Source organism: Schistocerca cancellata, chromosome 9 (assembly GCF_023864275.1).
Source record: "Schistocerca cancellata isolate TAMUIC-IGC-003103 chromosome 9, iqSchCanc2.1, whole genome shotgun sequence".
NCBI lineage: Eukaryota > Metazoa > Arthropoda > Insecta > Orthoptera > Acrididae > Schistocerca > Schistocerca cancellata.
In genome coordinates this window covers 396,548,755-396,573,637 of record NC_064634.1, presented here as the reverse complement: position 1 = coordinate 396,573,637, position 24,883 = coordinate 396,548,755, and the positions used below count along the sequence as shown (strand labels likewise).

Below are 24,883 nucleotides of genomic sequence, written 5' to 3'. Positions count from 1 at the left end.
AATTGTAAATAGCCTTTCGCTCCCTGTATTTTACCCCTGCCACCTTTAGAATTTGAAAGAGAGTATTTATCACTTTGTTTTTATTTTACAGTAAAGTTAATTTCAAAGGGCTAATTCCTTCATACCCGCCCGCACACATTCACCAATTGCAGGCGGTGTAAAACTTTTTTTGAACAGTATATATAATTATAAACTTAACATACAACAGATCATTTCGAAGAATCTGTTAAGTAGGTATTTGTGATGGTCCACAATTCTGAATAGTACTTCAAACATCTGAATTTCTGACCACTGAATGGCACAAACTTCAATGACACTTAACATAACTTCCACATATATAAGTGATGTAGTGCAAAATCATATGTTTGATACTCCCTTTAAAACTGCCAGTCCATAAGAGTCAACTCTAAAAAGATATGATCATACACAACACTGGCGTTTTACACAACTAGTAGTTGAAGAAGTTGTACGACATCAAATAACACAACGTAACAACAGAAATGTTATGGTTTGGTTGAATGTGAATGTGCATCATCTGCAGAAGTGTAACAAAGTACATTATTTATTACTTTAACTTCTCAGTTATACACTTCTTTTCTACTCTCGACTGCTTGGTCAGCACATTTCATATTCAGCAGTAATAATGTTATTTCTTTCTCTTTAACACCAGAGGTGCGGAATTTGTGGTCTCACATCTTTTACAGCCATATAGGCTTAAAAATCTATTATACAAATGTAATTAGGTTTATTTCTACAGTTAATTCTTAAATCAATTCTCAAATAAATGACAAACAAAAATGTAAAAAGAAATACAGTTTGGTATCAATTGTTTTATTCTGAAGTAATTTCATGGAATTACATAAAAAATTCATTATTTAAATGACTACATTAGTGTTTGCTTGGGCAAATGTTTATAGAACTTTAAAAACAGTCTGTCACATATAAATCAATGCCAAATGATAGACTTTTCACTTCATAAGCAGCACACTGAAGTGACAGAGAACCAAACAATCAACTGAAAGACTGCTGGAATATCACCATGGTTTGGTATCCGGACTACTTATAACTAAGCTCCAGTTGCAGCAGAAAGGTGGTATATCTTGAGTAAATCACAGCACAAACACAAATGATTTCATCATCAAACACATGGTTCACATTAGCAGTATTCTTTAGTTCCACAGCAAAATTTTACAACAACTTTAATTATCTGCCACAATCACATTGCTATGACTGTTTTCAACAGAAATGTATATTCCAGATACTGAGACATTATCTGGAGATGAAGTTCCTGCCAAAGCTGTTTCAAGCATTAAACAAAATAGTTGACTGTAACTGATACATAAAGTTACTGAACATAAACTGGCAGGCACTGTTGCTCTGCCTTCCTATGGCAAATACAGCTACCATCAATGTTCGTATCTCAGCAATCAGCAAAACTTTTTCAAAATACCACTGTACGCACGTTATGGTTGTTTCATTACTATCTAAGGTTCACCAATAGAAACAAATCATATGACATATAAAAATTTGCTGGGGCTTTCATTGCCACTTAAAGTTTTTGTACTGGGATCTTCAGCCAACATTTGTTTAATAATTTTTCTGACTTTTTGCCAGCACAAGTGACTGGAATTGTCAAAGACTAACCCTCTATTGCTGGTGGCAGACTGCAGCGGCAATGAAGGATAAATCTTTGACAATGTCAGCCATTTGAGCTGGCAAAAAGTTAGAAAATCACTAAACAAATGTCAGCTGAAGAGCCAAGATGAAAATCAACAGGCAACATATCTATATGATAAGTGATCATAACGTTTAATTGGCTGCTCTGACTCCAAATGTCTATTGCATGAAAGAAGTATTGCATTTGCCTAAATATGCGAAGGGTTTCAGATTTCAAATGGCACAAAAGAAAAAAAAAGAAGCTTCTTTCTCGTAATACTGGGATAGGTGTGAGGTAAGGAAATTAATTTTTGCAGAACTTGGCACAAGATGATCTATCATTCCCAATGAGGAACATTATTTCCCATGTTTGGACTTTAAACTGTTAGTACAGGTTGGGGAGGAGAAGGGGCAAGCAAGCAAGGAAGGAAGATGGAGAGGCTTTTCAGTTACATACATTTCCTCCCTTTATTGCAAACTCCAGGCAAACCATCTATTTCTCTACCTTCCTCACTCTCCTTTGCTTTCTTTCTTCAGGTAAAAATATTTTAATTTACTTCTCACTCATGTTTCTTGCAATTCATTTCCTATCACCCATCTGCCCCCTCCTTGTCAGAATTTCCCCTGGTAAGCGTCCACCCCGGTAGCCGAGTGGTCAGCGCGACAGAATGTCAATCCTAAGGGCCCGGGTTCGATTCGTGGCAGGGTCGGAGATTTTCTCCGCTCAGGGACTGGGTGTTGTGTTGTCTTAATCATCATCATTTCATCCCCATCGATGAGCAAGTCGCCGAAGTGGCGTCAAATCGAAAGACTTGCACCCGGGGAACGGTCTAACCAACTGGAGGCCCTAGTCATATGACACTTACTTACCTGGTAAGCAATGCTTCTGCCGCAAGAGAAATAAAATTCATCACTCTAATGCTCAAAGCAAGAAAACAAACACATTAAGAAGTCAATTAATAAAAATGTCTGACTAATCACCTCAGAGGACGAGTCTTTACAGCGCATTGGTAATAACAGTACCAAAAAAGTCATTAAATGACAGTAAGATATGTAGGTTTTGTTGCAACTATCGGTGTTTGAACCAATGGATACTCGCAGATGGCTACCCCATATCCAATGTAACAGAGGCCTTAGATAATCTAGGCCAATGTTGTTATTTCACAACTACATACTTACAAAAGTGGTAATCATCAATTAGAAATAGCACTGGGAGATCAGCTACAAACCACATTCAGCTACAAACCTTCTGGCCATTATCTGTACCATCATATGCCATTTGGATTTAAATCACAGCTATCAGATGGGGTATTACGAGGACTGCAACAAAAATGATGCATGGTCTACTTAGACGACATCACAGCATTCCCAAGGATGGCCAGGAGCATGTAATACATTTATCTGATGTTTCTGATAATTTACATGTAGCGAAAAAACACTCAGCTTGGAAAAGTGGCATTTTGTATTACACGCATATTAACGGCCAGGAGAATGTATATGCTGAGCCATGATTTGTTGAAATCATGAGAACCTGCCCAACGTCCATTATGGAAAAAGAATTGCAATTGTATTTAGTCTTAGCTAATTTTCATAGAAAACTCATTATAAAATTCGGTGAAATCGCAATACCCCTCACACCATATCGACATAAGGAGCAATATTTCGATTATCTCTGGACTGTGGAACAGAGTTTGTAAGGTCAGGTCACATCTTAAGCCAGAAGGGAGACAGAAGTGAACATCTGATAGCATATGCTTGAAGACAATATGGCAGAAAGAAATTATTCAACCACAGGAAAGGAAATGCTAGCACTAATCTAAGACATTACTTATTTCTGCTTTTATTTTAAGGGGTGATATTGCAAGGTAATAACTGATCCTGTGGCAATGAAATGATTACTGGGACAAAAAGAAGCAAGTAATTTAACTAAGACTAAATGAATTTGATTTTGAAGTTGTATATTGACTGAAAAAATCGCGTAGGAATGCAGAATTACTAAGCAGGAAAATACACTCCTGGAAATTGAAATAAGAACACCGTGAATTCATTGTCCCAGGAAGGGGAAACTTTATTGACACATTCCTGGGGTCAGATACATCACATGATCACACTGACAGAACCACAGGCAACAGAGCATGCACAATGTCGGCACTAGTACAGTGTATATCCACCTTTTGCAGCAATGCAGGCTGCTATTCTCCCATGGAGACGATCGTAGAGATGCTGGATGTAGTCCTGTGGAACGGATTGCCATGCCATTTCCACCTGGCACCTCAGTTGGACCAGCGTTCGTGCTGGACGTGCAGACCGCGTGAGACGACGCTTCATCCAGTCCCAAACATGCTCAATGGGGGACAGATCCGGAGATCTTGCTGGCCAGGGTAGTTGACTTACACCTTCTAGAGCACGTTGGGTGGCACGGGATACATGCGGACGTGCATTGTCCTGTTGGAACAGCAAGTTCCCTTGCCGGTCTAGGAATGGTAGAACAATGGGTTCGATGACGGTTTGGATGTACCGTGCACTATTGAGTGTCCCCTCGATGATCACCAGTGGTGTACGGCCAGTGTAGGAGATCGCTCCCCACACCATGATGCCGGGTGTTGGCCCTGTGTGCCTCGGTCGTATGCAGTCCTGATTGTGGCGCTCACCTGCACGGCGCCAAACATGCATACGACCATCATTGGCACCAAGGCAGAAGCGACTCTCATCGCTGAAGACGACACGTCTCCATTCGTCCCTCCATTCACGCCTGTCGCGACACCACTGGAGGCAGACTGCACGATGTTGGGGCGTGAGCGGAAGACGGCCTAACAGTGTGCGGGACCGTAGCCCAGCTTCATGGAGACGGTTGCGAATGGTCCTCGCCGATACCCCAGGAGCAACAGTGTCCCTAATTTGCTGGGAAGTGGCGGTGCGGTCCCCTACGGCACTGCGTAGGATCCTACGGTCTTGGCGTGCATCCGTGCGTCACTGCGGTCCGGTCCCAGGTCGACGGGCACGTGCACCTTCCGCCGACCACTGGCGACAACATCGATGTACTGTGGAGACCTCACGCCCCACGTGTTGAGCAATTCGGCGGTACGTCCACCCGGCCTCCCGCATGCCCACTATACGCCCTCGCTCAAAGTCCGTCAACTGCACATATGGTTCACGTCCACGCTGTCGCGGCATGCTACCAGTGTTAAAGACTGCGATGGAGCTCCGTATGCCACGGCAAACTGGCTGACACTGACGGCGGCGGTGCACAAATGCTGTGCAGCTAGCGCCATTCGACGGCCAACACCGCGGTTCCTGTGTGTCCGCTGTGCCGTGCGTGTGATCATTGCTTGTACAGCCCTCTCGCAGTGTCCGGAGCAAGTATGGTGCGTCTGACACACCGGTGTCAATGTGTTCTTTTTTCCATTTCCAGGAGTGTACTTGCCATGGAATGTGCTGGTGTAGACACATAAGAATGGCACAAAGCACAAGGTGCTGACCCATATTGTCAGCATTATTCAAAGCAACCACAATTCAGCAGTGTAGACGGATTACTGTGCAAACAGCCTTGCCACAGTGGTAACACTGGTTCCTGTCAGTGTTACCACTGCAGCAAGACTGCTGGCACAGCACACCATCTACACTGCTGAAATGTGATTGCTTCGTTCCTGTCAGATTAACGAAGTTAAGCGCTTTCGAGCTTGGATAGCACTTGGTTGGGTGACCATTCATGTCTCCCGAGTGCTATTGGCAACCAAGACAAACTCAGCCCTTGTGAGGCCAACTGAGGACCTACCTGGCTGTGAGGTAGTGGCTCCGGTCTCTAAAACTGACAATGGCTTGGCGTGCAGAGTACTGACTACATGTCCCTTCATATCTGCATCCAGTGACACCTATCGGTTGAGAATGGCATGGCTAATGGGCATTCCAAGGCCTGTTCGGATGGAGTTTAGTTTAGTTTGCTTTAGTGTAGTTTAGTTTAGACTGAGTGCTGTATTGAAAGCCAAGATGTGGTTTGTGACTAGTGGTTCCAGCAAAATTACGAAATGAATTATTGATGCAGGCTCAGGATTCAGTTGTACCTGGACAGTGGCTGTGTCACAGAATGCTGAGACACACACAAACAGGATGTCACACGTTATGTAAAAAATTGTATTCCATGTGCACAAAGTGTGGGCTTTGCCCATAAACAAAATTACATTACAGAAATTACCAGAGGCAAATAGATCATATCAAATGACTGGAATGGACATATTCAGATCCTTCACTCAAACACCAACAGAGAACTTTTACATACTAACGATAATTGATTATTTTTCATGTTTCATGTCCATGATCATCATACCAAACCAGCAGGCAGAAACTGTGGCAGAAGCAATGGTTACTCAATGGATAATGAAGTTTTTGAGATAGTGATAATGGGCCAAGCCAAAAATTTTATTTCAGATGTAATAAAGCAGTTGTGTCTCTTATTATGCACTATAAAGCTTACAACAAGTATATTACAATTGTAGGCAGATGGATGGAATGAGGCAGCCCACAAAACAGGAAAATTGTGAGTTACAACATCAATACCCACTATAACGAGGTAAGTCCTTCTCCCTTATTGATTAGTGGTGTATAACTCCAAAGTCCACGAGAGTACAGGCTTGTCCCAGTATGAAGTGGTTTTCAGTCAAAAGATGCCCTTTCCTTTTGAGCTACGAAAATCCATCCAGAAAAAGATATGTTGACAGTTTAAATTTTTTAAAAAGGTTAAAAAATATTTGGCACTTTGTTAAAAAGAAGAACACTGAGGCCTTGGAAAAACAGTAAGGTACTCATAATAAAGAAGCAACGTTACTGAAGTATCGTGTGAAATGATAGGTGATGCCAATCAATCCATGGGCACCAAAAGACAAGTCTAACAAGTCTGACACACATTCCTAAGTAGTAGATATGACATCACCTGCTAATGTTAACTTACAACAATCAATACATGACATCACCTGCTAATGTTAAATTACAATTACCAGTGCGAACCACAGTAGTGCACATATGGTGTATTCATTCACTTGAAGGAACCCCAAATGCACTGCCTCCACTGATGCACCACCTTTCCACGGGGCAAAGAGAGAAGCAGAAGGGTCAATGTAAAAAAGGAAAAGAAAGGTAAGATCAGGCAAATATCATTGTTTTGCGGGGTGTAGAGTTGAGTGTTACACCCTCCATAATTATCCAGTAGCATGAGAGCCCTGCCAAAGTCTATGTCTCTGAAAGTACACAAAACGCTGTTAACTCCACCAGAAAAAGTCCTTTGGCCTGTTCTCCAAACAGGAATTCTGTACTGCCAGACTGGACCAGACACCTCTCCAAAAAACAACATGTACACACCATCCCCTGGCGGTGTAATTTCATTCTGTTACACTCTCAGAAATCTGTAAGGGCTTGTCCTAAAGATACAATCACAAATAAAACATAATTTTTCCAAAGAATTGGACTGCACTGCGGTAACCCGGTGGACATCATTTGTACCCATCATAATCAAGGATGTTATAGTGGCACACGGCACACAGAGCTACAGGGTTTATTGATCAATGGCACCTGGTGTAAAATTTCTGGACCAACCTTCAGGTTACCCACAACCATCACTTGAGCCACCACCCTAAATCTCACCCATATATTAACTTTCCTACCTACCTGTCCTATGCTTTGAGATTGTATCCACTGTAAACCTGACCTACTTGACTAACATGTTAAACCTGATCCTTCTTGCACCTACAGATCAGATTTTAGTTGTACAAAATTGCCACATATCAATCGAACACCTAATAAACAACACGAAAAGATATTGTGCAGAACATCATCGCAAACTTGTGACCATAGCAACCACAACCTCAGCCACCTGCATAATTCTAGCCATCACAGATATTGCTTACTACCAGTTCAAGCATAGAGTTGACCAAATACCACCCCTACCGACCTCCAACCTATGGGTTCACACCAGTGATACTGGCATCCAAGAAGATCTGGCTGATATGAAAAAGGGCAAATTGCAAGAAAAAAACTGTGTATGCTTAGCTTAAGTGTAACAATGGAGAAAGTGACACTGTAAATGAAGTACACTCACAAAATTCAAGTCATAGACACAAGATGTACTAAACGTAACTACTTCAAGTGCTCTGTTGTAGCCATTTTTTGAACAGAAATTCAGGGACGGAATTTAGTTAAGGATGGAAGAGAGTAATGGATCAAGCAGTGCCAGCAGCAAGAATGCAAACTTCTGGGAAATGACTGTTGCAAGTCAGTTACTTATGCTGATAGAAGCACCTTTTGCCAATCATACCAACCTACTACTGAGAGTCAATGACTGTTCAGAAGACTGGTCACCCTTTGTGAAGCTTCCATGCTAGTAGGAGAGTTCGATGACACTGAGGTATTTGGCAATGATGGAACTTCTGTCTATTCTGTTCCAGAAATTAGCATTTATATCCTCTGCAACCAGCTAGTCAGGATTCTGGATAGCTGGGCTATGGCATAATGCTCAGCCTGGGCCAGTTGCTGCCATCAAGAAGTCCTACCAATGATGCAGCTGCCCCCTGTAACCGTGCCTCAAACCACCTATTGCTGCCTGACCACTGAAACACTTGGCAGCATTGCTGGAGTCCAGTTGCCTTTAAGCATTCCAGGGCTCGCATTGAGAACAAAAAGAGCTTTGGGTGCATATCTACAGTAAAATAAAGCAATGAAAAACCCAGGATGGAATAATGACAACATCATGCTGCTACTCACCATATAGCAGAGATGCTGAGTCACAGATAGGAGACTCAGCATCTCCTCTAAATGGTGAGTAGCAGCTAGCCTTTTCATAATAATGTCTATAGTAAAATATTTGTCTGAATGAATGCATTTAGCTGCAGCTGTCAGTTCTACTTCACTTGTTGTACAACTGTAGAATACTTTCAAGAATCACTATAGAGAGAACCAATCAGAATTCACTACATAAAAATCAGTTTATTTTAATTAATTTTTGCTTTAAAGACAATTTTGATGTATTACCAATACTTCATGCACATCAACATAAGATCTGAAGTATACTGAAAGCAAAGTATCCAAGAATCATGGGTCTCCCTTTATATTCTCCAAGTTAAGTTTTGTAGGTTATTCAGTTCTAAGGTGCCCCTCAATAGCTGTGTGAGTTAAGTTTCGAATCCGCCTGGCAATTAACGACAAGAACAGAATACTGGCCAGTCTGTATGTGGTTTTTAAGCAATTTTACATGTCCCACTATGTGAATATCAAATTCATACTCAGATATACACAACACAAACATTTAGAAAACTGAAACTACATGGCAGATTAAAACTGTTTGCCGCACCAAGACTTGAACTTGGGAACTTTGACTTTCGCGGGCAAGTGCCCTACCGACTGAGCTACCAAATCACGACTCACGACCTGTTCTCACAGGTTTACTTCTGCCAGTACCTCATCTTTCCTTCCAAATTTCATAGCATCTCTCCCGTGAAACTTTCAGGACTAGTGGAGACTTGGCTTAGCTACAGCCTGGGGGATGTTTCCAGAATGAGACTAGGTACTAGCAGAAGTACAGTTGTGAGAACAGGTTGAGAGTCATGCTTACATAGCTCTGTCAGTAGAGCACTTGCCCACAAAAGGCACAGGTTCACGTCTTGATCCAGCACAGTTCCAATCTGCCAGGAAGTTTAATATCCATGCACAGTCCACTGCGGAGAGAAAATATCATTCTGGAAACATACTCCAAGTGGTGGCTACACCAGATCTCCACAATATCCCTTCTTCCACAAGTTCTAGTCCTGCAAGTTTTACGGGACAGCTTCTGTGAAGTTTGGAACGTGGGAGATGAGATATTGGCAGAAGTAAAACTGTTCGAATGGGCCACGACTCATGCTTGGGTAGTTGATAGAGATGGGCAAAACTGTTCTTTTCAGAGATCGGATCAGAACTGTTCACTCTCTGAAATGAATTAGCTCTTTTTCATGACTCACCACTCATTTACAATAGAAAATAAATGGAAGGCACATTGCCCTTTAAACTTGGTTTATTCCAGTACTATACCTGTATTTTGATCTTATTTGATCCTATTTTGAAGTAACACAGATAATGAGTAAGAATTTTGTATTGTTTATTGAAATTTCCACGATATGACAAAGTTTTTTATTATTGATTTATTTTGCACTATCGTCGTTTTTTGGGTGATCGGAAAATGTTGTAACTTGAGATTTACATTAACAATATATTTGGCTATAATGTATTAAAATTTCATTAACCTCATACAAATACATCGCAAGCCATATATTTTTAAAGTGAACGTTTCCTTCCGAAGACGCCTAAAATCGCAAAATCCGTACCAGAATAAGAAATATATATATATATATATATATATATATATATATATATATATATATATATATATATATATATATATAAAAAATTGACTGTAAAACGAAAGTGCTGCATATAGCCTTACGCAGAATAAAACAAGGAAAATATTGGTGTATCACATTTTGCGATACGTTTATCGGTTCGCTCGTAATTAAAGCGTAAATTCGAGTGTCCATAATAAAAATCCTATAGTAAGAGGAGTCGTCAGGAACCTAATCTGATCAGTTTACACAAATAAAAATAAAATAAAAACAAATGATGTATACATAACATAATAATGTAATGTACATAGCGGTATTACTACGAAGAACAATATCCAGTAGAGATGAACTCCGATGCAGAAGCACTGAGTCGAGCAGGTCGAGCCGCGAGCTGTATTACTGCGTGAGCTAAGACCGCAGAGACCAGAGTGACACCTGAGTTGCTTTGCTCAACACTCTGGCTAGAGTAGAGAACGGTGGGGTGAGCGTTGAGCGGGTGAGTTCCGAGGGTGGGGGGAGCGGTGAACTCACCCGCTCCGAGACAAATCGTCCGTTCCCTTGCGAGCAGGTTGTTGCAAGTAGTTCCTATGTTATCCGCTAGGTGGCTCTCTGTCCTGTTGCTCGCATCAACTGCCCAGAGGGCAGGACGTGCGACTGAAACGATCGCCGACAGAGTGCGATGCGAAGTTAAGCTGCGCCAGACACTGCACGCGGCAGACGACGCACAGAGACGGCACGGCATATGTGAAACACAAAATCCAATGGGGTACTGCACAATGCAGGCAGCCAAGGTAGAAGCAGGGCAGAGGCCGGCGCTGGCAGTGTTGTGTGGCGTGCACTGTGCTGTGACCAGCAGAGGCGCTGCTGATATGCTCCGTCTCTCTCTCTCTCTCTCTCTCTCTCTCTCTCTCTCTCTCTCTCTGCTGTGGGAAACGTTTGGAGCTACCGTTCTTTTTTTCTGAATCACTGATTGTTCATTCCTTTGAAAGATTCAACTCTATGAATCAATTCAAGAGCGGATCCCCATCTCTAGTAGTTGAGTCAGTAGAGCACTTGCTTGCAAATGGTACAGGTCCTGACTTGAGTCTCGGACTGACACACAGCTTTAATCTGTCAGGAAGTTTTATACAGCACGCATTCTGTTGCAGAGTGAAAAATCTCATTTTGAAAACTATCACTTACATATAGACTTTATTTTAGAAGCAGATACATGGGGCACACTGGTATCATGCTGAGAGGGGCAGGGGGGGGGGGGGGGGGGGGACTGATGACCTTAAGATGTTTTGTCTCCTTAAACCCATAAACAACAGTTTAATTCCAAGGCTTTATTCTAAAGACAAAATATGGCTAATCCATTAAAAGCTGAAATGTGAGAATGTAAGGTATTAAAAAAATTAATTTTTTTAACCAAATGGCCTTAAAAGACTACCAAATAATAAGGGCTATTATGTGGAAGAAAGCACGAGAATCTATAAATACTAATTTTCAAATTTTTATGCAAAAAGGAAATGTTCGAAAAAGATGAAACTGTCTCCAGAAGCTAATCCAGCTTTTCTTTATTTACATGAAAATATTTTTAGAGGTGTGCAACAGATCACAGCTCTCCTAATACTGGGCTCTCTCCCCTCTGCCCTGTGCAGCCAGCCACACTTGACAAAGCTCTGCATGTACCTGGAAAACAAGCAACACAACTAGCACTCAGTGCTCTAGGAAGAACCGTAATCAGATGGCCGCTGGTCATGTCTGCTTCACCCACTGAAATGTCAATCACAAAATTATTTTAATCAAAGTATTAACTGGGTCAACTGATATCTACAGGGGCCATGTAAATCGGGAACAACTTGAAAATAGCTGATGGCTAGTATGAACAACAGTTTCACCCAATATTTGCCTAAAGAAATGGTACACTACAGCTGCTAGCAAAACTGAAGCTAGGCTATTCCTAGATCAGTCTCCAGAAGCAACTTACAGTCATAGCCGGAGAGTGGCTGGTGAGGCTCTGGCCCGCCTCCTGGCGGTGCAGTACCAACTGAGCAGCACGGCCGACATCACCCTCGGCAATGGCCAAGCAGTGACGCACCTCGATAGTGCACGCACTGGGGAACATCTCCTGTAGGAGCTGCACTTGAGCTGCATCGTACTGTGGCTCCTGCAATAAAGGAAGATAAACTTAAAATTCCAACACACTGAGGCATGAACATCAATCTTATTAAACAATACAATCTTAAACACTTTTGCCGCAATTTTTAATTTTATTTCAGGTATAAGACAGGTTTCAAACTATATGTACATTACTGATAGTTAGAAGTAGGACTACATGTTTGAGTCGTTTTATACTCATTAAGACATCCTGCACATGTTCCTGGGTACAATTTCTGCCCTTGTAATTGGCCCTGTATATACCTGCACTTGCATACAGAAACTGGGCTTCATAAAATAAAATCGAAGAAGCAACACACCACCCACTCGCTTAAAAAATTCACCTGACACAGCAAAAAGAGTGAAATGTATCAACTTTGTTACTCTAATGGAGTTCCACTATATAATGACATATTCAGTTTGCTATTTCACAAGTTTAAAATAATTACTTCATTTCCAAAACAATTACCATGGTGTTCACAATTCCAGTACCACAATTCACCGATTTGATTTCACAATGAGCGTATTAATCACTACAACCACAAACAGTTATTCAGAACTAGGAACATTAGACACATATCTGATCTTTCTATTGCCAGTATTTGTATCCCTGAGGATTTTTCTTATATGGGCATCACATCATAGTACAAGGTGTGTTTCTATCACAATGTATTGCCTCCTAATGTTGCAGACATCATTAGAAGCTATAAAGAGTCAGATATTAGTTTCAAACACAAACCAGCTCAGATGTTTGTATGTATCTACACAACAGTTGGGTCGTGATGTCATCAGACCACTGCCTAAGAGTGTGGAGTCACACCGATGTGTGTTACGGAGCTTGTAGTGGGGGAGAGATGGTGGTGTCTGCTGTGTTTTGCACTAAGGCAGACAACTTGTCTAGTTTCAGGCCTTCTTTTCTGTTAAAGTTGTTTTTATGCTTTTGAATTTCTATGACTTCTCTGTAATGCCTGGATCTCGATAAAATTAAATCAGAGAAACAAATTTGGTGGTTCCTTGGTCCCAGAATATGATGATCTACTGCTGATTTGTCCATGTTGCCCAGATAGAAATTACTCTTGTGTTCTTTAAGCCAGATGTTATTACTTCTTCCTGTAGTTTCTATGTATATTTGACAGCATGTGCAAGGAACTTTTTATACTCCTGGTGCAGCAGCTGGTGAGTGCAGGTACTTAGCAGCATTCAAATGTTACCATACCCTTCTTGCTGGTTTAAACGCTATGTCAATACTGTGTTCCTCTTAGCACTTTGCTGATGCAATTTGTAGCTTTTTATGAACAGGAGGAAAACTTCCTCTAACTTCTTCAGTAGAAGTTCCAGATATTTTCCCTATTTAGTTTTTGCCAGCTTCACCGATTCTTCTGAAAGTAATTATTACGTGATAAAGTTCTTCCTTCAAGTACTGTGGCCCACAAATTCTTTTCGTCTGGCCTACCTACAATTTAATCACTATTCTTTTATACGTGTGATGGTAACTGGGATGTTAGGAAAGGAATCCATCCGTGTGAATGGGCATTCTGCAAACTGTGTGCTCTAAAGTCAGGTAATACTATGTACCTGTGCAGCTAAAAATGAAATTGGGCTTGTTTCCCTTTTTGCATAATGAACTCTATATTAGAATTAATATCGTTCACAAAATTAAGAAAATTTAATTTTTTTCCTACATGTGACAATATGACTAAAGTATCATCACTACACCAAAACCAACAGGAGTGTTTTTGTGAAATTTAGAACTTTCTCAGGAGACAGACTGTTACATGAAATTTCAGGTGAACTGTATGAGGTTCGTAACTTGCTGCCACAATATTTCAGTGCAGACTTGTTGGCGCATGAGTAGTAATCCTAGTTGTCACCGTACACGCATTGCTTGAACTTACGTCTTCAGCTGCAAGTCAGCACGATACTCCGAGCACCCTCCCTGGTGAAAGCTCATCTTATTGATATCACATTAATTTTCTTCACAGGGTAAAATTGCACGACAACACCAGCGTAGTGACAAGTCTGTACAAAACCACTGCGCATTTTTTCGCTCCCATGACATTTGAAAAGTATTCCATATACTGGTAATGTGTTATATATAAATTTTAATTATTTTTGCAGTGTTAAGTATCTAATGTTAAATTATAAAGTGGTTATTTTATGTTTTCCTTGTTGTAAAGATCGAGTATGCGGTGACAGTTTTACTTCATTTGCGAGTGTATACCTGTCCTTTTTTCCCCCCTAAGGTAAGTCTTTCTGCTACCGGGATTGGAATGACTCCTCACCCTCTCCCTTAAAACTCACATCCTTTCGTCTTTCCCTCTCCTTCCCTCTTTCCTGACGAAGCAGCCGTTGGTTGCGAAAGCTAGAATTTTGTGTGTATGTTTGTGTGTCTATCGACCTGCCAGCGCTTTTGTTTGGTAAGTCTCATCATCTTTGTTTTTATATATTTACTTTAAGTTTTTAAATACAGGGCACTATGATGTAATCTGTGTCTTTTAATAACCCACACTGACATTTTGAAGATAAAAAATCAATAATTGAGTTCGCATATTTTATTATTCTTGCATGAAGAAATTTATTTTGTGATATCTTTTGAAAGTTTCATCTATATACTGAATGAAGTATTTATATTGCGAGCAGTAAAAAAAGGGAACAAAACAGTGATATCCTTTTTTTTTAATGAGTTTAGATACACGATTTATACAAAAATATGTACCCATTTTCAAGATATACTTCTTACATTTGGCTTCATTTAACGGATAAAATAACTAATTACAAAATACTGTCTTTAGTAGTAAACATTAAAATGATCATTCAATAATTTCGATATTCAATTATAAAGTGTATAATGAACCACCCTGATACCATGTATACTATCAATTCTTTCATAGGGACCGACGACCATCGCAGTCTGGTCCCTTTAATCCCACAAACCAACCAACCAATTCTTGCATAGGTTAAAATTATCTCAGCTATTTCCTTAAAAGAATTCATATGATTTTGTATTCAATCTATTATATTTCAGGCTAAAATGTATAAAAAAGAAATTAATGTGCAACAATCGATATTTACTAACCGTTAAAATAACTCTTCTTTTAAAAATATTTGAAATTACAAAATTTCCGGTATACTTAAAATTCATATCATTAATTGTACAATCTAACTCTAATGATTAAATTTATTTCTGGATTTATTTACAAAATAATTCTCCTGTCAAGAAAGTTTGTAAACTCTCTTGCTTTTGTAAACTCTTTGAGTACTGTGAATACCGCAGAACGTAAGGAGTGGTGGGCAAGCATCTGATGGAAGTAGATGTTTTCTAAGTTTGTCTCCAACAATGTCAATATGTAGCTTTTTCTTTTTTTTAACGTGAAAAATGTAAAACCGGTGTGGTGATGTAAGATGTGAAAAAGAATAAAAAGTCAAGAACAATACAGGCAAATCTTCATCAGTTATTTAGTCAACAAGAACCTACAAAATCGAAATTTCAGCTGCAAGAATGTACCCCCAACACAAGACTTTGAGCCACTGATGACAACAACAACAACGAGATAATAAAGATATGTAAAAAGTTATTCTTTTGTATATCTTACACCTCTCTAAGCTTTCAAAATTTGTGCAAGGAATGAGAATTTTAATGGTGATGTGTGGGAGGGTAAGATTACAAGTGGAATGTAGCGAACAAACCACATCCTTGTATTCTGGTGGTCATGAGCTGCTGCGCATTGCTACATTGACTTGGTGACATTTTCATAGTGTTGCCCAACAGTTGGCAGTACTTGCACATGGTGAAAAAGTTGAACATTCATGGGGAAAAAAAAACTTCTGTTGCAACTAAGACAGTAAAATTGGATGTAAACAATTATAACTAGAGGTCTGAAAGGGTTAAAAAAGATGTGGAGGTCTACAGGCACATGCAAAGAGGAATGGGTAAGTCACTCAATAACCAAAGAGAGCTTAGAGATAAGCAATTCATTAGGTTGAGTACTAGATACAATTTTTATCCATAACTTACTGATCTTGATAATAATCTCCCCACCCCTCCACAGTTTCAAATTTTTGACATTACTTGCATAGTTTTATCAGCTTCTCCTTACCCTATGCCTTTTACTTTGAACTTCCTGTTCACCTACCACTCCCCCCCCCCCCCCCCTTCTGTATATGTACAGTTATTATGTTGGCATTGCATGTAGCATAGATATAGTCAGTCCTATGCTTCCAGCCACCATTCCTTACAGAGTTAAGAAGACAGATCAGTATTGTTCTTTTATTTCGGTGTTTTGAGCGTGTGTGAGTGAAATGGTTTTGAGTCAAAAGAAAGTGGATGTTTCGATGGTCAACAAGTTGGAAGCACTCAACAGAACAGACAAAGGAGAAATGCTGAAAAACATCGCTCAAGGAGATATTGTAGGGACATCAACTGTGTTGTGCTGGAAGAAGAACCAAAAAGAAATTTCAGATTTCTGCTTAAAAATAAACTTACAGGCTACTTATGAAAATAAACATGAGTAGAATACAGTGTCTGTACAGTTCAAGTGCCAAAAAGAGCGTTTCTTTTTAGTGCCAAAAGGAAAGGTTTGAATATTGTAGCACATATTAGAGTTTTCATGTTTAGTAGAATATGTTCGAATTATCTAGATTTTTGGTAATCTGGATTACACCTAGACACAATAAGTGATGTTCTTGTGTATTGGATTAAAGTGTCTCAACAGGATAAGATCTGCAGCATGACATGGATGTATGAATAAGCATTGTTGCCATCCCCTAATACTGAAGCCCTCCAATCCAAATTCTCATAACTGCACAGTACATATGAGAGTTGTTACCATGGCTATGGATGATTGATTAACTGTGACACAGCAAGCACGGTGCGCTGCTGCCGAGAGCCCAAGCTACATATCAACACAGTTGGGACAAACATGAAAGGGAAATTGTGGCCAAAGATTGTCAACAGATAGTTCCTGGCTAATACTTAGGGACACTACACCACTATTTCCTCTGGTTTGCTGGATATCTTTCAAATAAAAATAATTTCCAGTTTTCATGTATAATGGTATTATTATGACACTTGCTTGATTAAATAATTCATAGTGACATCAATGTTTTATAACAACAAACAGTACACAAAATGTGAAAGTAAACATGCCTATCTACATTTGCTATTTTGCTTTTCATGTTTTATTACAGTAGGGATTGTTTAATTCTTTGTTTTATTATGCAATTTCATAAATTTGCAATTTCATAAATTTTATATTTTATGCCATTTTCATTCTATAAATATTTTTAGAGTAATTTTTTAAGATTTGGGAGGGGGGGGAGGGGGAGGGGGGAGAGAAACACCTTGTTACACAGAGGACACATTTATCACAGATGGCCATAGTTTGCATCTATTTATCTGTTTAAAGATACTCACTGACCTTTACTTTTGGTATCTGACACACCTATTTTGGAAGCAAGAGCACTCTAAACCATAGTTTTCCTACCACAGAGAGAAAACATTTTGTAAGTGTTTCTCATATTACTTTAATTTTGTATTGGGATATTTTGATCACAGGAAAATCTGAGGATGGTACTGTGTACCAGAACTAGTAGACAGTGGGCAGAATAAACAAATTGCGACTGTAGACTGAAGCAAATATTTTTTCCCCTGAAAATTTCAGTGTCAAAAGGTGAAAAAATGCTTGTGGGCCAGGAAAAGAGCACAGTTGTTAATTCAGAAAGTGGAGTTGTTTCTTTTCCTGTGGACCACCAAAGATGTAGCTTTCAAGAATACTGTTATAAAGCAGAACACACTAGAAAGTATTGCAGCAGATTTTGAGACAACATCTGCCAAAATATGAAAAAATTCATAAACTGCTGACAAGAAATTAATAAATTATTTCCTGAAAACTTATATACGCATGCCTCTGCATCCATTTCTTAACTTTTTATTTTTGTCAAGGTTTTTCTTTAATAAAAACTACAAGATAACAACAACAGTCTCAGCTCTGAGTTTCAAGCACAACATTTTCTACTTCCACTTGCTCCTTACAACAGGATTCTGTGGAAACAGTTCTGCAAGTTCTTGTAGCAAGTTCCAGAGATTAATAAGGAATTTAGAAAAGTAAACTTGCTGTCCTTATGCAAATACGTCAGCAAGTACAGTCCTCGCAGGATACTGTGGCAAATGCGCAGTGACAAATTTTCATCCAAAGCACTGGGTGAGTTCATTCATTTGTTCAGAAGGGCTGGCTGACAATGTCTGAAGCCTTTTGGGCAGTCGTTTCTGACAGAATTGAGGCGCACACCCTGCAATCTTTCTCAAATAATTTTACAAAAACTATTCAGTAAAAAATCATTTTTGCTTTACTTATAGCTTTATACATCAAGTTCATGATGGCATACCAATCATTTTGTTAATGGCCATAGTTGTTATGATATTTACGTGGAAGCAAGACACTGCACAAAATTCAAATAAAGTTTGCAATAAAAAATGAAGGTCACTACGATTTTACGTTTGGTGCATATTACATAATATGTTGCAGCATATGAAATTTAGGTAACATATTGAATCTTTAGACTTGGGTGGCAGTCTCAATCTGTCAACAATGTCGAGAAAATTGACCTGATGTAGCACAAATGCAAAAGCGAGAGGCAGGGGACACCATTTGTGAGTTATCAGTTAAAATTCTGTGTCTACTGGTGCAAACAGTTTGACCATGTACATGTTTTACCACAATGGCAGGGAGTCAATAAATGACAGGCTTCCTCAATCTTAGCTGGTTCTTTTACTGAGACAAGGAGTTCTCTATCTTGGCTTGCAGGCAAAATACACTTTAGATTTTATATCTTTTCAAAAGATGTCCTACCTTTTAAGATACTCTGCAACATGTGGTACGAAAAACACTGAGCTACATGCACAACCCCCTATGTTATAGCTCACATAGGGATTGTGATGACAAAATTAGCATAATTACAGATGCATACAGGCATTCAAACAATGATTCTTCCTGTGTTCCACACATGAATGGAACAGGAAGAAATCCTAATAACTGGTACAATGGGACATACCCTCTGCCATGCACTTCACTGTGGTTTGCTGAGAATGGCTGTAGATGCAGGTATATCTTCTACTGGTTCTGCTGAAGGTCCAAGCTCGAAGGTTCAACAGTTCTGTTTGTCTGTGTAGCCATTCATCTTGAATATGAGCTTAAGGTGTTCCAGCTCTTGTGGCAAGCTCTTCGCATCTCCCTCTTTGCCAATGTTTGCAAGACCCTTGTGCATTGGTACAGAGAATGACAGCTAAAATGTAGATACTAATCCACGTGCATCAGCTTTCGATAAAGAATATATCCCGAAGTCCTATCGTTCTTCTTGTGGGCAGTGAGTCTGGCAGTAAAAGGACAAAGGTTTTTCAGCACATCATATTATAACTAACTCTTCTTCAGAAGTGAAAGCATCTTCCACTTTATTCATTCAGTAGGACCATTCTGCAACTTCAATATGTCAAATTGTTAAGTAAATAATCCATTTCGCCCACATAATCATCCTGTGAAAGAAGAACCGTTGTGTTGCCTTTGTCTGCTGGTATGATAAATGAAACTGGATCTTCTCTAATGAACCGGTTTGTTGCCATTCTGGCAGTGGAGATATTACTTGATGAGCCCGGAGCCTGATGTAACAGAAGGGAAACCTTTTGCCAGATATCTTCTGCTTGGTCCTCAGGAAAGCTGGATAGTACGTGCTCCACTGAGAAAATAAATTCTTGGCTGGGAAGACTCCCCAGTATAGGAGTAAAATTTACACTTTTCTCCAAAACTGACAGCATGGCATTGTCTATTTCTTTACTCTTGAGGCTAATTATGGTCTACCAGACGGAAGGCCTCTGCCAGTTATCGGACTCCTCCACCTATAAACTTTGCCACAGTGACCCCATACACGAAGTACAAAACAACCTCCAACCCATGCTTAAAGCACTAGGCCCTTCCCAGTATATTTCCCTCCACACCCCTATGACACCCCGCACTCTCACCTTCTACATGTGCCAAAATCTAAAAACACAACAATCCTGGATGACCCATCACGGATAGTTATTGTGCCCCCATTGAAAGAATTTTGGTCCTCACTGATCAATATCTCCAACCAATTTCCCATAACCTAGCCTCCCATGTCAAAGGCACCAACAACTACCTTCACCAACCCTCCACCATCTCCACCCCACTAAGTTACACTACGTGAAACTTTAAGATATTCAAATGTATTAACAGCCATCAACATTTTTCTTAATCACACTTTAGCCACATAGTTTTTATTTCAAAAATCATGTAGTCACAGCCTCTGCAGTGTCGTGCTCTGATCGCCGCGTAGCGAAACACGGTCGTGGAACACGGTTAAAAAGCGCCGAGAAATAAGCTGTTCTGAATGTTTTTTATAAATTTACAGAGATGATTGGCTTTGAAGTTTTCCCAGGGTTGTATATAATGTAGTGGATAAACAAACCCACACTGAACGTGTAGCGCAGTCGGCAGCGAAATGGAATGCGAACCAAATGCGGTTATTCGTGCGTTGGCTAAAATCTCCCCATTATCATTTTTTTCTTCTCATTCAATTTGAAATATCTACATCTCATAAGTATAAAACTCACCATCATTTTTTATGAATAATGCACGTCTTCTTGTTTCTAATTACATATTGGACGTGAAATTCCTGTTTCCATTTCAAATACAAATTCTTAATTATCAATGTTTTATGAAAGACTGTTCACAAAAGTTGTTTATATTAAGAAAACACAACAATTTAATTTTTCAAAACACAAATGGAAAACCAAATCCTCTTTATTTGGACTATGTCCATCATTTATACCACAGAGGTAAATATGTATCATAGAAACATGACAAACAACCATTTTCACAGCATCGAGCACATTATCACACAAGTGATGAATTTTTACATTTGCTACCCAACAGAGCTGATCTGGAGCCAAGCTGCGGGATTTGGCCCGAGAAGTAACAAGGCTGTTAAACTGTCAGATGTACTGGAACTAAAGCACGCAGCTTTTTCACACGTCACTGCCGAACGCTAGCGGGATATAGAATGGCTCGTCATAAAAGAAGAAGAGAAAATGCTGCGCCTGGTTGGCTTCGTGGATTCTGGTGTTGATAGGCTCGTTATCAACGTAGCAGGCGACACTTCCAGAACTGCAATGTATTTCTCAAATTTGGATAAGGAAGGAGCTAAGAGATTACCAGGCAACTGACTGTAAGTAATACTTACAGTGGCTTCAATATTTAACTACACAGTGAAATCCTACAACTCTCTCATGTTACTCACAGCTTATGCAGAAAAATTATCCTGTGGTTAAGTCAGGAATTTACATCATTCTTGAATTACAATAGTACGTTAGCTAAAAACGATAACAGAATTTGCAGTGTATTACTTCATTCTGCTTAAAAATTAAATGACATTCGAAGCTGTATTGCTCCTCTGCTCACCTCTTTTTATGCATGAACTGCAGCTGGACACATCACTGCAGGCTAGCTGTACCAGCTGACTGGCCAGGGCTGTCCAAGGTAAATGCGCTGGTAAAGCTGTTGTCCCATATTAATGCTAAGTCAATGGATGCGTAACGCACAGCACAAAATGTACCCTTATATCATACTCAACAGTCGCACATGAAACGGAAATCTAAAGAGGTTCCAGCAAATGCGGAAGAATACATAGTGCAATGTTTACATCAGATTTATTCTTATGATGAACAGATTATATATACCATTACATTGACCTTCTCAGGCAGCTTGTCCTCTCAAATGCCAGGATGAAAGTGCCAGTGTCTACATGATGGCCCTTGGGGCCTCTCTGGACATGCCAGACAAAATGAACGCCATGTTGTTCCAGATTAGCCCCAGGTTTGTCATCAGTCTGGAGGAGAAGATTCCTATGGAAAATTACAACTGTGTCATATTAAGAGACTTCTGAGGAGTGATATTCACTGTGGCCTCTCCAAAATAGCCGCAGGCACAGAGGGAGGCCGAATGGCTGGCGGAAGTTGTCCTTATAAGAAGGGAGCCAGATCTCATCTTGCTTACGGAATCAGCTTCATCAAACTTGTCCTCAATGTGTTCCACAAAGAAAAAGGCTCTGGTGGTGGCAAAAGCCTCGTGGCTGGGGAAGAGCAGTCAAAGAGTTTAACACATTTCATGTGCCAAATGTCCGCCTGGTACCACCCACTCCAAACAGGGACTCACCTTGCTGTACCACCCAGCCATAGCAACAGCCACCTGGCAGGACAGTCATTGCCAGTAGGTACGATGCCCCGATAAGATGGGCAACCACTCGTAGGCTTGAGGTGTTCACAGTGCAGGTACCAGCAGTGCACCCCCCCCCCCCCCCCATGGTGTCAGGGGGCGCAGCCAGATGGGTCCATAATAGCCCCACTACCTGGACTGGCTAAGGAGTTGGTAAGCTAGGGAGGAGGCAAAAAGGCTGTGGTGGGGAGGGAGCGGAAGGAAGAAAAGGAAGAGGGAGAGAGAAGGAGTAGGGGAGAGGAAGCCATGCCAAAGATGCTAGGGAGGGAGTTGTTCCCCATCTGGCTCATACCAGAGATTTCAAATTTAGAGATGGAGGTCCAATCCATGAGGACAAAAAAAGAAAAGCCAAAAAGAGGAGCAGAATCAAATAAACCAAACAAAGACAGGGGCAAAGTGAAAGGAATAAAGAAAAACAGGAAGGAAAAGGAAGGGGAAGATAAAGCAGCCTGGAAAAGAATAAAGGCTGCAATAGCTCAGGGACCAATGCATGCCACACATGTGCCCAGGAAAAAGATGTGTGCTCCCTGGGGGGGGGGGGGGGGGGGGGGGCATTTTGGCCCAAGATGCTAGAGTTGGTGGTCATGTGTGCATGAGGTGTGCTTGATAGTGTGCTCGAATGGTTTTTGTGTGTGTGTGTGTGTGTGTGTGTGTGTGTGTGTGTGTGTGTGTGTGTGTGTGTGTGTCTGTTTTGTACTGATGGAAGGATGTGGCCAAAAGCTTTATGTAGTGTCTTTTAATTGTGTCTGTCTGCAAGCAACTTAACATGTCTTCTGTATGGCAAGTAGTAATCTGTCTTTTTTTACATTGTTAATCTTCCTAATTAAAGGCTGGCTTTTACACACAAACAAAAATATTCTTGTTGGGTCTGCAGTCAGATCGTGCAATCATCGGAACACAATACTCCCAAAATTGATCTGGCCACCATATCCAGGTGCAAGTGCTGTATGCTATTGTCACCAGAACTGATTCAGACCTAAAACAACGATATGCTTACAATGTGGCCACACAAAATAGAAGGTCCGAGTCATTCCCTGAATCATATTAATTGTCTTCATTCCAGCATAAAGTTCAAAATGGAAGTCAAAAGGGGTGGAAAACTTACATTACTAGATGTATTTGTCTACAGGAAGGACAACTGGATTCTTGGACACAGTATTTAGCATAAGCCTACACATGCAGATTGGTATTTAAACACACTGAGCAGTTATTCACTGTACCAATGCACAGAGCTCCTGCAGACATTGGCAAAGAGTGTTTACACTTTCTCAGATGCACAAAGCTTGAAACAAGAGCTGGAATGCCTTAAGCTCATGTTCGAGCAGAAAGGCTACACAGACAAATAGACCCATTTTGCCTTCAAGTTTGGACCTTTGTTGGAAACAGTCAGTGACGCATGTAGATCAGTGGCTTTCCTACCATATGATGGGGCACATATTTTCAGAGGTAGGATGGATTTTTAGAAGATATAAAACCTAAAGTGTGTATATTATACACCTAGTTGAGAAAACTCCATTGCCATTTTGGTAAAAACATCTATGGCGCATCAACACACACACAATGTTATAAAAAACTAAAACTAAACTCCTCCCGAACAGGCCATGAAGGCCCATAGATACCGACCATTAGCCATGCCATTCTCAACCAATAAAACACAAATGATTTCCTGTGTCTCACTTTATAGAATGTGTCTGAAAAGAATACATTGAAATTAGACTGGCGGACAACATTATAAACATAGACACAAGAGTTACCCATTAAGTTAGATTTGGAACCCTGTTCTATCTGCTATTGCTCAGGCCGGCAGAATATACCGACAGTCATACTCAATAGAGATTCATCTTTTCTGCCAGCTTTCACACTGGTGGCACTGTAACTTCGCTTGTGCTACAGGGCAGGAGAGACTATTTCTGGCACATGCACTGTTAACCTTCTGTGGTGTACAAAAGGGCTGTCATCTACGGTATGCAACAGTTCCGATGAGATTAGCACAGGCCTATAGTCTTCTCACCTCAAGATGGCTGCCAGATGGAATGTGGAAATACTGCATTGAGAGAAATGCATGATCCAGCTGCATACCTGACAGGAACTCATCATGTAATATGCTTGGCAAATCTGTGTAGTCACAACAGATTATAATACCAGAAATGTCAATGAGTATATTGAACAACTGGGATCCTTTCAGAGTGGCCGATCTAGCTGTTCAGCAGAGACAAGCCACAAGGATACCAAACTAGAGGACACCCAATATTATGGTGGGAACAGCACTTGTCACAGAACAAGATAACAGCATATTTATGTAAAAAAAAAAGTTCTAGAAGAAGAAACAAAACTGACTTACTACCAATTCAAACACATGCTCTCAGAATCAAGCTCAGATATATAATACACAATGTGCTTAATTTGAGAAGAAACTGAATAGTATGTCCCTGTGGTACCCCCTAC

General features: G+C 40.3%; 1 protein-coding gene across 1 annotated transcript in view; it reads right to left on the bottom strand.

Moving 5' to 3' along the window:
- LOC126101079 (CUE domain-containing protein 2) overlaps positions 1-24,883 on the bottom strand; it is a 109,135-nt gene that overhangs the window by 74,929 nt on the left and 9,323 nt on the right. The window contains exon 5 of the mRNA XM_049911758.1: positions 11,986-12,165. Within this exon, the coding sequence (XP_049767715.1) occupies positions 11,986-12,165 (180 nt within the window). The remainder of the gene's footprint in view (positions 1-11,985; positions 12,166-24,883) is intronic.